We start from the raw sequence: 12,139 nt of genomic DNA, 5'->3' as shown, positions 1-12,139 counted from the left end.
TCCGGCAGTGGCTCAGTCAGTAGGGGCTTGGACTGGGAGCTGTAGGGTCGCCGGTTCAAGTCCCCGACCAGACCTAAAATATGGAGTGTGGACTGCTACTTGGAGATGTCCCAGTTCACCTCCTGCCCTGCCGTGGTGCCATTGAGCAAGGCACCGGACACTCCCCTTCCCCCCTCACTCCAATTGCTCCCTGGGCGCTGTACAATAGCTGCCCACTGCTCCTAGTACTAGACTCCTGGTACTAGGATGGGTTAAAACACATTTCACTGTGTGTGCTGTGTGTTCTGCATGTGTGACCATTAAAGACGGTTTCATCCCTCCCAATTCTATTATATTATATATTACTCAAGAATCATAATCAAGCACCACAATTTTACAATTTTCACAATTTTACATTTCCATTGTATGCAACTTTATACTTCTACTAGTTACTTTTTACACATAAAAACATATGCGATGCATATATGATATGACGCAGTACTTTATTACTAATCAAAGGAGTATTTGAGACCCCAGTATAGGGTTATATCATATTCTATAATACTAGTAATACTGCATACTGAGTACTTTTGGTTTTGATACTTATGGTACATTTAGCTGGTAATACTCCTGTAGACAATAGTATTTCAACTTTTACTAAAGTAAAGGTTAGACTTCTACCACCTCTGCATATATGCAATCCACTTAGATGTTGGTGTGAAATGTGGGCACTTTATTTCATTTTCATTTAACATTTTTATGTAGCAAATGCACTTCAATGGTATTCATTACATTGTTTGAAAAAGGTACATAATTAGTGACGGCTTAAGTTAAATGACAAATACAGAAGAAAGCAACAGGACAAGCGACTACTGCCAGATGGTTCCACTACATCAACCTAAGTCTAGTATCTGTGACGGCTACCAACAGCCGTCTATGGTGACATTAATCAATGCACAATACAGTGTCATCACTAGCAATGCAAAAAACATTCATTACAGTAGCAAAAAATGTATGCTTTGAAAAGTAACCATTAAGTGGCCAGCAAAGAAGAAAAGCACATGGTGTTCACAAACAGTTCGAATGAATGGAGACAATCATTAATGCTGGTAAAAAGACGATGCATTAAAACTCCTTAACAGCACTATATGCAGAGAGCAGTATGGGCTGCGTCCAAACAACATCATTAAAATAGTTTATCTTTTCGCTGGTTAAAAGGTGTTCTCCAAGTCAGGGCTCATTTATTCACAATAACATGACAGTAAAAGATTTGACACAGATGACCTTGGTGGCAAATAATGCTGCAAACTTTGCCGCTTCATTAAAATGTAACACTTCCTAGACCTGGTGAGGTCTGACATGCACTATCAGTACTTGATGTATTTGATATGAATGAGGTCCAAAGTGATTTTTTGTTAGTCTTGCGTGCATATACGTTAAAACAAGCGACGCAGACAGAAGATGGTTCACAGTCATTTCACAATGTGAGTACTAAAGTGGGTTCTGTTACTTATGTGTATTTACATGGACAGTGAGTGTGTGTCTGTATTCCAGTGGCTCTTTCTACACGTTTGCCACTCTGTTTTGAAGTGTAAATAAATAACAACATATGCGATTCAAACAAACCGTGAATCCACCCAGCGGTAAGGCTTGCTTTGCTGAAAACAGATTGTTCTGCTACAGTACAAATCAGCTGACCTAACTACATCAACACAGCAGCAGAGCACCTCAGGCAAGAGAAGTTGTTGTTTCACCCAAAAGCCACGGGACTCTGAGGTTTGCTTAAATGGCACAACCGTATTATTTAATTATTATTTCTGCAGCAGGTGAGGCCACCACCCGATCCCAGATTGGTTAAGCCAGTTTCTGGGCAGTCTCCGTCTCCTGCTGAGTGACCTTTTCCTCAGACATGATGGTCATCCATGGTGATACTGACCGGGTGATGGTCTGCTTGGCTATGTTGTAGTGGTTGATGAGCGTAAAGAGGCGCCCGCGGCCCCCAGGGCCCTGAGGGGGGTAGTTTCCATACAGCCCAGCCGGCATGCAGCGACCTTGCTGCTCCAAAGAGAAAGGGGAAATTGATTAAAAACACTGAGGCGAGACAAAGTGCAAAATAAAAAACATTACAGTGTGACAAAATTGTTATTCAGGACACATTCTAAGAAACAAGCAGTGATTCACTGTTCAGTTAAATGAGGAGTAAAGGTGAGATGAATGTGACAAAACGGAGCTGCATTGTTTGTACCAGAGGAACACATCACACGAAAAATGAAAACGGAGCAGAAAAAATACTCAATAGAAGCTAGGCTGCATACTACTGTGAACATGGATTAGACGTATACAGAAGATGAGTCAACACTCCTTGATTCCACTCCTGCAGATTTTACAGGAAAGGCTTTATAGCTTTTTGCTGAACAGCAGCCACTGCGGCTATAAGGGACAGCGGTGGGATAACGCTTAATCCATTCAGCCAAATTATAAACTAATGTAATGCCAGAGGAAACAGTCATAAAGTCAACAAAATGTTATCTAAGTTTTGCAAACATAAGCTAGCATTAGCTACATTAGTTATACCATTCGAAGTAAGGCTGTAGAAGCAAAGCTCTGGAGTGCACTGAGCAATGGTTTGTTTTGTTGCTCATTAATTAAATGCTTCATTTGCAAGAGTGAGATTTGTGTTATATTGTATGTATTAGAAGTTATAATCTTGCTTTTAAGTACCATAAAACAGATTCATTCATTCAGATTCATTTAAAAACCAAAAGCTGGTGACTTGTAGTGGCTGTACTGATTCCCCAGATTTTAGCTAATGAAGAAGTAAAAAAACGATTAAATCATTCATTCATTTAACATTATCTATTTAATGAATGTCAGCGGTATTAAATGGGTAAATTTGCAAGCAAAAACAAAATCAACTTTAATTGTGAAACAGAATCTTTAAAATTCAGAAATACTTGAATACCATTGCTGAATTTATTTGCAACACAATGCAATTTGAACACTATTAAGACAGCCTGGCTGTCTATATGTGTTTTGTACTGTACAAGGTGTATTCATTGTACAATAAACCTTATTTAGGTATCACTCTTCAACACAATTCAAAAAACACTTTATGGAGTATGAAAATGGGAAAAAAGAGTATCACTAAAGTAAAATGATCACATTAACATATCCCCGTCAGCAGGGGCGCCGCCAGGGATTTTGGTTCCCATGAAAATATATCACATTGGTTACTTAAACATTTTTTTCTTAATGGGGGCCCAAACTTAAAATAGTTTGGGCCACTGTCAGTCACGGGCCCTTAGAATCGTCCTAACTTTTCACCCCCTTACGGCGCCCCTGCCCGTCAGGTGGGGTCACAAACAATAATGTTAAAAGTGTTTACCGTGTAAACAAAGCTGTCAGGGCAGGGCTGCTCGTACTGGTAGACCTTGTAGACAACCAGGAACACCACACACACCAGGAAGGCCAGGGCACAGATCACCAGCAGGGTCACCTGAAGAAGAAACACACAGCTCCATCATCAGATCCACTGTATGTGACAGCTCCGCTAAGAGAAGAAACCTACCATGTGTGTCTTCATGACGGGAAAGGAGTGGGACAACAGATTTTATTAAGGCGAGATATATTTTCTTCCGCACTATATTTGAAATATGGAAATGTGCAGGAATTTTCACTAGATGATGACAGAGTACCTATTTCCAGACAACATCAACATTACTGTAGTCAACCTGTTTCCATACCACTGACATTGTGTATTTCTGCTTTTTCACCTGTTCCTCATTTATTTTCAGGTTGTGGTCAAGGACCATCAGGATATGCTTTGGTTGTTTACTAAAGTGATCTAAGGTTGTGATTGGTGGTTCCATGTGCATACAGAGCCTGTTTTCACTTCCTAGCAAAAAACTCTGAGCATCCAAGAACCCTTAAATTGTAGTAATTTCACAGTATGTTTGAGTAAATGTGCCTTTCTTGACATTGTACTTGCACATAATGCAATGTAACTATTATGCTGAAACAACCTATTGTGCATCCCCAGATTTTATATTTCTGACTATTTTCTGTTGCAATGCTGCAGTATTAAAAGAAAACATATCCATGTGAGAGTTGCACATTGGTGTAGATGAGAAGTCCAAGTTGTATGTCCTACGTGGGTGTATATATAACAGAAGGTAACAACCAGTCAGGCCTATACACAATGTTCTGCGTGTAATAGCGCGACAGAAAAATGGCTAGTGCGACCATCTGTAAAGCCAAGCTCTCACCTCTCTGGGGAGTTATGTAACGGCTACTGGTGTTTCTAGGAAGTGGGAGGGGGACAAGACAAAGTGTGGGAGAAATTGCCTCATTATCGCTTAAGATGTTGAGCTCCGAGCTATTTTTAACAGTCAGGGGAAATTAGATTTTCTAAAGTAACAGCTAAGAAGTTGAAACAGTGAAGCATGATGCAAGTGTTGAGTTTTCTGTCAGGATATTCTTGAGGATTTATTTGATTTGGGAGCAAAGTGCTGTGCATTCAAATACTGTTTCACACCAGGTTCCCTTATTTTATGGGACTGTTAACAGCATGTATCAATATCAGTGAAAAAATATTCTTTTTTATCTGTCTGTTTGAATCCTGCAGTTGCACAGCAGAGCAGACTGAAGGACATGTACAAGGCAAAGCAACAGGAAAGTATGAAAGAAACTATGTGTGATGAAAGGGCAGCTTTTCAAAGTCTTGATCAGAGGATGCGAGCTGTGTTCTCTGAGACAGTGATGCGTCTCCTTGTCTTTTAGATGTTTCAGAATTAAAGCTGGATCACTGAAGGAAGCTTAACTCACAGGGACTGTTTCATCTGTTGATTTTGATCGCGGGGGAAGAGTGTTGCATATGCACAACACAGCTCATGAATTTTGAAGTATGCAAGGGAGTCTTCAGTGAACCAAAAGTAGGATTTGACCTCTCGTTTTGCAAAAGCATATATTTTAATCATTGTATATGGTGTATCAGTCAGGGGGGTGTTGAGGGAGGTGGGAGCGATGCTGCCGTTTGGAGGCCATCGCCATGGCAGCAGCTGAATTAATGAGCGTTTCAGGGCGGGGTTAACCGAATCATTGTGCATTATGTCTTCCTGTGTATAGCTACGACAGGCACAGACCATTTAAGTAGCATGAGCAAGGAAGTATAACTTGGAAAGGGGGAGGGGGGGTTATTATGACAAACGTCCTGAGCTGCAGGGAGATAGCTGTCTGCTCTGGGGGCATATGCACGAGTAGGAGTGTGAGACACATATTGGAAATGGGATGATGTATGAAACGCAAAACGATGGCAGGCAGCAGCATCATTCTTACTTTGAGACGCTCAGATACACCTTCGATGATGCTTATTGAAAACTCTGCAATTTTAGGAGACCGAAGTTTCCCCTTCTTGCTATCACCGTCATAGTCTGCCTTTGTCTTCACCACCACCTAGTAGAAACACATAACACACATGTACAGGAGAGAATATCCAATCAGTTTACAGGTATAGCTCTAGGAAGAAATGGGGGATTACAGAAGCAGGAGAATCATGTGTATTGTTCTATAGAAAATAACAGACATGTAAGAATAATCATTGGTTACACAAAATAAATGTGTTTTCCTTCATTGTTATCATCTTAAATTGGACTAATTGGAATGATAGAAATACATGAGAAAGGGCCCCTCACTGTGACTTCTCCAAATCAATGGAGAAATATAACATAACAAATCTTACCTTATCTGGTGGAGGAAACTGGAGCTGACTGGCATCTAATGGTGTTATGAGAGGGATGGTGTCAAACCCATCTTCAGAAACCACCTTCCCGTTGTTTTTGTCGCTAAAATTATTCCCCAGTTTAACCATTTTCGCTGCACGAAAAATCAACCTGAGGGGGGATAAACAAACGCGTATTACTGCTAAACGAGGGGGATTAGGATTATTCTCTACATAAATAATGTAATGATTAATATCAAGATGTTTTTTTACATATGCAAACAGCAGTACATATCAAACAAAAAGATGTGAGGCGCTATGTGGGCCATGAGAAAGCCTGTTAACCACAAAAGCGCAGGAGAGGACAAGCAAGGCTTCGACATAATGGGACAGATGCATCACGGTGGAAAAAAAGGAATTCCCGCATCCAAACACTTACCAGCTCAGACGAGTAGCGTTTTAAAAACAGCGTATTTTTCCGATGTGATGACTTAATTGATCCAGAGCCGGTTTATGTTTTTTTTAGGTGTGACGCAGGCGATTTGCGGAGAGCTGGTGCACAATATGGCCAGTTTGGTTTGTGCGCCGCGATACCTCCGAGCTGCTGCTGGCGTCTGGCTGCACTGCAAGTGATGTAACATCTTCATCACATCCATCCTTCACATCTGATCTGTGGCAGGGAACCCGAGACAGAGCTGGACAGATTTGAGTCACATTCTGATTTGTACAAAATGTTTTTTTCTTTTGTGTATTTATGCAAAAGCAGAGCCTGCATCTAAGATTTCAATTTGTAGTTTGCACAGCAACAGAAGAACATTTAGCAGATGGAGTATCTCCAGCAAAATAAACACTTATTCATATTGAGATTGCAGTATTGAAAAAATAAAGCATTTGAAAATTGATTTATATTATAAGTAATTGATTGCTATTTTAATATATTATTATATTAATATCTCCTGAACACTTGGCTTCAAATGTAAAGTTGGTATAGGCTTATTAATAGTTTTGATACAATGTTTAGACATGGATGAACCTTCAGTTAATTAACATTTGAATCAGCAAATCCTCAAGGATATGGGTTTATTTAAACGGTGTGCAATGACGTCACTTTCCACCGGAAAGTAAGTCGCACTGGGTGGCAAAAGTGCAAAACAACATCCTGCAACATGGCTGCCGTAATTAAGTGGAAATGCGAAAACTGGTTTAAATCTACAATTATCTGCCTGGTTGTTGGCCAAACCACATGGACAAGGACACCAATGGATATGGTTGTATGTGGACAGGTTTGTAAGCTACACATTTCACTTTATAAAGTCCTTTTTTTATGAAAACTGTAAACTAGCTTTGTTTGTAGCTGATGTAAACACTTCAATTACGTCACATGTATACTCAATGTAGTCCCATTGTTTAGCTGCCCAGCTAAAAACAGTTTTGGTTCATTTTCATCCCTCTAGTTGCATTGTTTTTCAACTGCATCAATGAGGTGTTTTCAATGGAAATGCTCCATTGACCCAACTACACTACTTGCTACCTGTGCTTGCTACTTTGCAATTGAAGAACCAGAGATTTCCTCATGAGTTAGTGGAGACCAAAACCAGAGCAAAAAAAGAATGAATATTGGACTTAGATTTGCCAGGTTGTAACAAACACAACTCAAATTGAATGATTATGGTGCTTAATATCTACTTGATGTGTACAAAAAAGGCACTTTGCATTCAGGGTTAGGGTTAGGGTTAGGGTTAACATATCAACTTAACGAGTGGCACAGCACATTGCTACCGTACCCTCAAGGGGCCAATTGGACATTTCAGGTGTAACTAACTGATATTCAGTTTTGGTTGGCTGTGGTCAGAAGTGTGCTCTGCTGCATTTGTGGCACCCAGCCATGTCACAGTGTCCTACATGTAATTCCAGCAAGGCAAGAGGTTTGACTGCTGGATGTCAGCAAATATGTAAGCTCCCCAACACTTGGCTATAAATCAAGGCTTTTACTTAAACATTAAATATTGATGAATCAAAGTTTTCAAAGCGAATCTTAAGGTATTACTTATTCACAGTTTAACTCTCAAAAACCCTGATTGCTAGGGGCAGATGCTGACAGATCTGCTACATGCTGTCATCAGGAACATGTGGCTGGAGATTGATCAGATTTGATTGACAGTAAAAAAAATTAAAAAAACACCAGCTCTAACAGAAGTATGTGACATTACTTAATATTTGTAATGCTGCAAATGCATAGAATCAATAGCTTAATGTCCTGGTATTGGATTTTTTTAATACAAAATGTAAAAAATGTGTTAGCACACCACATCTGACTTATCTTCTGTCCCTAATATATATATTATAACATTATTGATCTGGAAATATTCAGGGTTGTTATAAGTGTGCTTTGTGCAATACATTCAGCAGCCTCTCTCTTTCATATGTTTTGTCATGCCCAGAATCCTCTATTTTTCAGCATTCAGTGAAAACTTTACTGAGAGAGCCCCCTGTAATTTACCAACCTCAAACGAGTGAGATAAATAAATAACTAAACAGTGACTTCACCAAAAGCTGTTAAGGTATAAAAAGACAAATGTGTTCACGTTGTCATCACAAAAGCTAGTTGAGAAAACAGGTTTTCAGGGCCTCAAATTGTAAGAAACATCTTGATATTACTAAGCCGTTTTGTATCACCTCATCTTGAAGTGGTGAAGCTTAGCAGCTTGTTGCCAGGCTACAGTGGACATGAATGGGGGCTATGGTAGGATGCATATGGAGGCCAGCCTGCTCTATAGTAAGAGAGAAGCAGCAGAGGAGAAAACGATCTCATCACATATTGCGATGAAAACCTCGGCTCATAGTGGACTGTGGACTGCTGCAGTGCCTCTGTGTGATGCTCGGCTGTGATGAGCCTATGTAGAGTCATTAGCTTTCTGATTTGCCTCCCTGGGGATGAAGAGGTGATGTCATGTGTTTCCTGAAAGCAAACATGACGATAATTAATGTTACAAATGGACTCACTATAAACATAATTGTTCCATGCCATAAGCAGTTAGTTAGCATGTTGCACTGTGATGTTCTCAATGTAATTTAAGCCTTAGTTCAAGCTGGTTTCTTATTTTTCAGACTGGCAAAAACAATAAAAATAATAGAGATGAACGTATATGATAAAGCAAAGTAATTATTATTATTATTATTATTTATTCTTAGAGGTACAATATGATAGCTGTTTTCTGTTGCAGTTGCCTTCTCATGATTCACCAAAAGAGGGAGACATCAGTTCACTTATTCACAACTATGACTGCTTGTGTTTGCTTAAAGGTCCCATGTCATGGCCATTTCTACTGATCATAATTCCATTGTTGAGGTCTACTAGAATAGATTTACATCGTTCAATTTTCCAAAATCACATTGGTTTTCTCATACAGCATCTCTGTGTATTCGCTCTGTCCTAAACGCCTTGTTGGAGCTCCTACCTTTAAATGATATGGTAATATCAATTACTATAACTGCATTTTTTTTTATTAAACATGCACTGCAAAGGGCTTAATGTAGGACAACTGAACATATACCAATGTGTTAAAAGTTTGGCATTCAAAACTGTTTGGAGAAAGGGAAAGTAGAAGCACAGTACAGTGAAAAGTAAGTACTTCACATTTCACCACTAGAAGAAGGACATTCTGTGAGATTGTGTGTGAGTGTTATGCATTATTGTAGATTCAAGCTGCTAACGTTACTAATGTGACCCTATTATGTTAGTTTAAATTTAGATAATTTGACAATGTAGTGTTGTATGGTCCACTGTAATGCTAAATGCTAACTTTGATAAATACAGAAGCTGGAAAGGTCTTTACTTGTTACTCGGTGTAAAGTGTGCCTGATCTGTATATAGCACTGCAAACATGCTGTGTCTTTAAAACCCACTCTGCTCTTGGCTCTTTGCCCAGAAAGTTCATTTCCCTTTCCCCATCCAGCCACATGGACTAAGCTCCGCCACGCAGAGAGAACAAGTATTTTCACTCAGAGACCGGCGCCTCCAACAGCAGTCACAGCACAGACTCCCTTCAGGACCGCTGTCAGGGAACGAAGACCTTTTCCATCTTCTGTGTTGTGAAGAAAGGACACAAACATCCCATCAGATCCATCACAGTCCTCAGAGAAGCAGAGGTATGATTTACACTCAAACTGTGACAGCATGTCTGCCTGTCAGATGCCCCGTTATTCATATCAGTCTGTGCTTTCCTTGAGTATATGTTTGCTTTACTGTGCTTTCTGGTATTGATCTGCTGACTTTTGGACAGTATGCCTTATGACTCACTGCTGTGTCTGGTTTAAAAGTCCTGCTGCCATGTGGGAGCTATTGTCTTATGCATGAACACAAAGCCTCTTTTCATGATTCTATAATACCCTTTACTAGTCGACCCAGCACTTAGCGGTGTGTGTGTGATGTGCCGAGCTTTTTAGTACTTCTGTTCATTAATGCTGTTCATGTTAAGACTAACAGCAACAGGCAGGTCACCAAAACTTTGGAGCTTAAGGAGGAATGAGTCACAAAGATTGAAATGGAAACTTTGGCACGAACAATAAGGTTCAGACTGAAAATGTGGTTTGTTTAGGTTGTCACAGCAGGCAGCGGTACCCAGGCTGTATAAACAGGATGCTTCTCAACACACACATACACACACACACACACACACACACACACGCACACGCACACGCACACACACACACACACACACACACACAATGGTTGATACTCTGGTTGAATGAACAGGCTGCTGGGACACCACCATCAGTGCTGTTGACGTATAATAAGCAAGGCTAGATGTTTTTTCTGTAAAGAAAGACCGGTCTCTTGTTGTTGGACAAGTTGCATCGAGGCTGCATCATGTGAGCGAGTGCTGCTGAGGTTTCTGGAAGATTTTCTGGGAAGATGAGGTCACAGGGAGGCACCCAGAGGATCGGGTCTGAGCAGGAAAGGCAGAGGGTGGAAGACGTTCAACAGCGGCTCAGTCACTTGCCGGGAGGAAGCCATAGTTTTGTTGGAATTTCCATTCAGTTTGTGTCAAAGGAATTTTGATCTGGATGTATTAATAACAAGACACATGGCATGAAACACTTGGGAAGGGCTATTTCCCTTTCATATAAACAGTAAAAGTCTTATGACAGCTTTAATAGGATTATATAACACACTTTACTTTAACACTGTTTTATTTTTAGCAAGAGCCTCCTTTACCAAATTGTGTTATCTAATTTCCTAGCATGAAAAAGACAATTCTGAAGGAGGGTAAAAAACATATTCACACTGGAATGTGGTTGGAATGAGGATCATTTCCTTTCAGCCAAAAGGTTTTAGTTGGATGATCTGTGAACTATCAGGCATGTAAACCCCCACTTCCTCTCACACGCGCATTCACAGCCAACAAGTGCATTCTGTGTGCCCAAATCTCAAGTTCTAAAATGGTGCAATCTTGCGTGTTTTGAGCCAGTGTGCTCTGTTCTGATTTAAAGAGGCTCAGGCTTGGACAGACGCGGCTGGGAGGGCCAGCTGAGCCGGAAGTGTGGGGGGAAGTTGAGTCAACACAGAACTGTTTCTCAGACTTGTGTCGCTTCTGGTCTCATGCCTCTCAATGGACTCACATGCTCAGACTGAGATTGCAATAACACAGAGTTGCAGACGCAGGCAGACGCACGTTGTCTGGTTAAAATGAAATGAAAGTATGTTGAGTCTGGCTGTTGTGATTTTCTGCTTCTGTCTGACACAAAGACAGAGACTGAAAACAAGCGGAAGAAGTATTCAGATATTTTTATAAAGTAAACGTAGCAAAACCACAGTTACAATTAAAAGTCCTGCATTTAAACTAAGAACAACAATAACAATATTAAAATATATTCTTAGGGTTGGTAAATTCATATTTTGGATATAAACATATATATCTAGGTTGTGTTGGTGTTGGCAACTGAGTGGTTGAGATGTTGGCAGTAGAAATGTCCGACCCTCAAATATAATGAACTTAGATTGGCGTCGGCTTGCGGTTCTAAAAGCACCGAAGAAATACATACTTCCTTTTATGCAGTGATACAGTTTGCGTGTGTAGATGTTTGGTAAAAAAATAGTTAACTTCCCTGAACATTACAAATAGCATGTAAAGGCATCAACATTTTGTTCAACACACGCTGGGCCTTCCCTCATTTGAAGTATCTATCATTTTTTGTATTACACCATAGGTCTATATTTCTCCATTTATCCCCTCATCCCTGCACCACGTTTCTGCGGTCCACCTGGTTGTAGTGAAACATTACATACCAAAGAGAGGACTCCCATCTGTCTGTAGCTATTGTCTTCACTTTGTTGTTGTGATCACTCACATGACTGTTTATGTGAATATGACACAAAAACTTAATTCTGCCACACAGCTGTTTGACTCGCTCAGATGAACACATTGTGAAGTGCAACAAGCT

The 12,139-nt window shown here is 40.2% G+C and overlaps 2 protein-coding genes across 4 annotated transcripts in view; one reads left to right on the top strand and one right to left on the bottom strand.

Annotated features, from left to right (window-relative positions):
• Positions 1–689: 689 nt before the first annotated feature.
• On the bottom strand, positions 690–6,424 carry LOC117561859 (neuronal vesicle trafficking-associated protein 1-like). Its single transcript, XM_034239466.1, has 5 exons — positions 6,135–6,424; positions 5,717–5,867; positions 5,314–5,430; positions 3,365–3,475; positions 690–2,034 (listed from the first exon to the last, which is right to left on the bottom strand). The coding sequence occupies exons 2-5, from the start codon at positions 5,843–5,845 to the stop codon at positions 1,834–1,836; spliced, it is 558 nt and encodes a 185-aa protein (XP_034095357.1). The 5' UTR covers positions 5,846–5,867; positions 6,135–6,424; the 3' UTR covers positions 690–1,833.
• Positions 6,425–6,840: 416 nt separating this feature from the next.
• The window catches only part of tacc1 (transforming, acidic coiled-coil containing protein 1), a 31,991-nt gene continuing 26,692 nt past the window's right edge, over positions 6,841–12,139 (top strand). The window contains exons 1-2 of one of the 3 annotated variants that reach the window (XM_034239559.1): positions 6,841–6,978; positions 9,625–9,844. The gene's annotated coding sequence lies outside the window, so the exon portion shown is untranslated. Of the gene's footprint in view, positions 6,979–9,560; positions 9,845–12,139 lie in introns of those variants that run through there. The other 2 variants (XM_034239562.1, XM_034239561.1) reach the window with 2 other exon arrangements.

The sequence above is a fragment of the Gymnodraco acuticeps genome, unplaced genomic scaffold, assembly GCF_902827175.1.
Source record: "Gymnodraco acuticeps unplaced genomic scaffold, fGymAcu1.1, whole genome shotgun sequence".
In the NCBI taxonomy this organism is placed as follows: domain Eukaryota; kingdom Metazoa; phylum Chordata; class Actinopteri; order Perciformes; family Bathydraconidae; genus Gymnodraco; species Gymnodraco acuticeps.
Note: the sequence above shows the minus strand (reverse complement) of the source record. Positions and strands in the feature narration are given on the sequence as shown.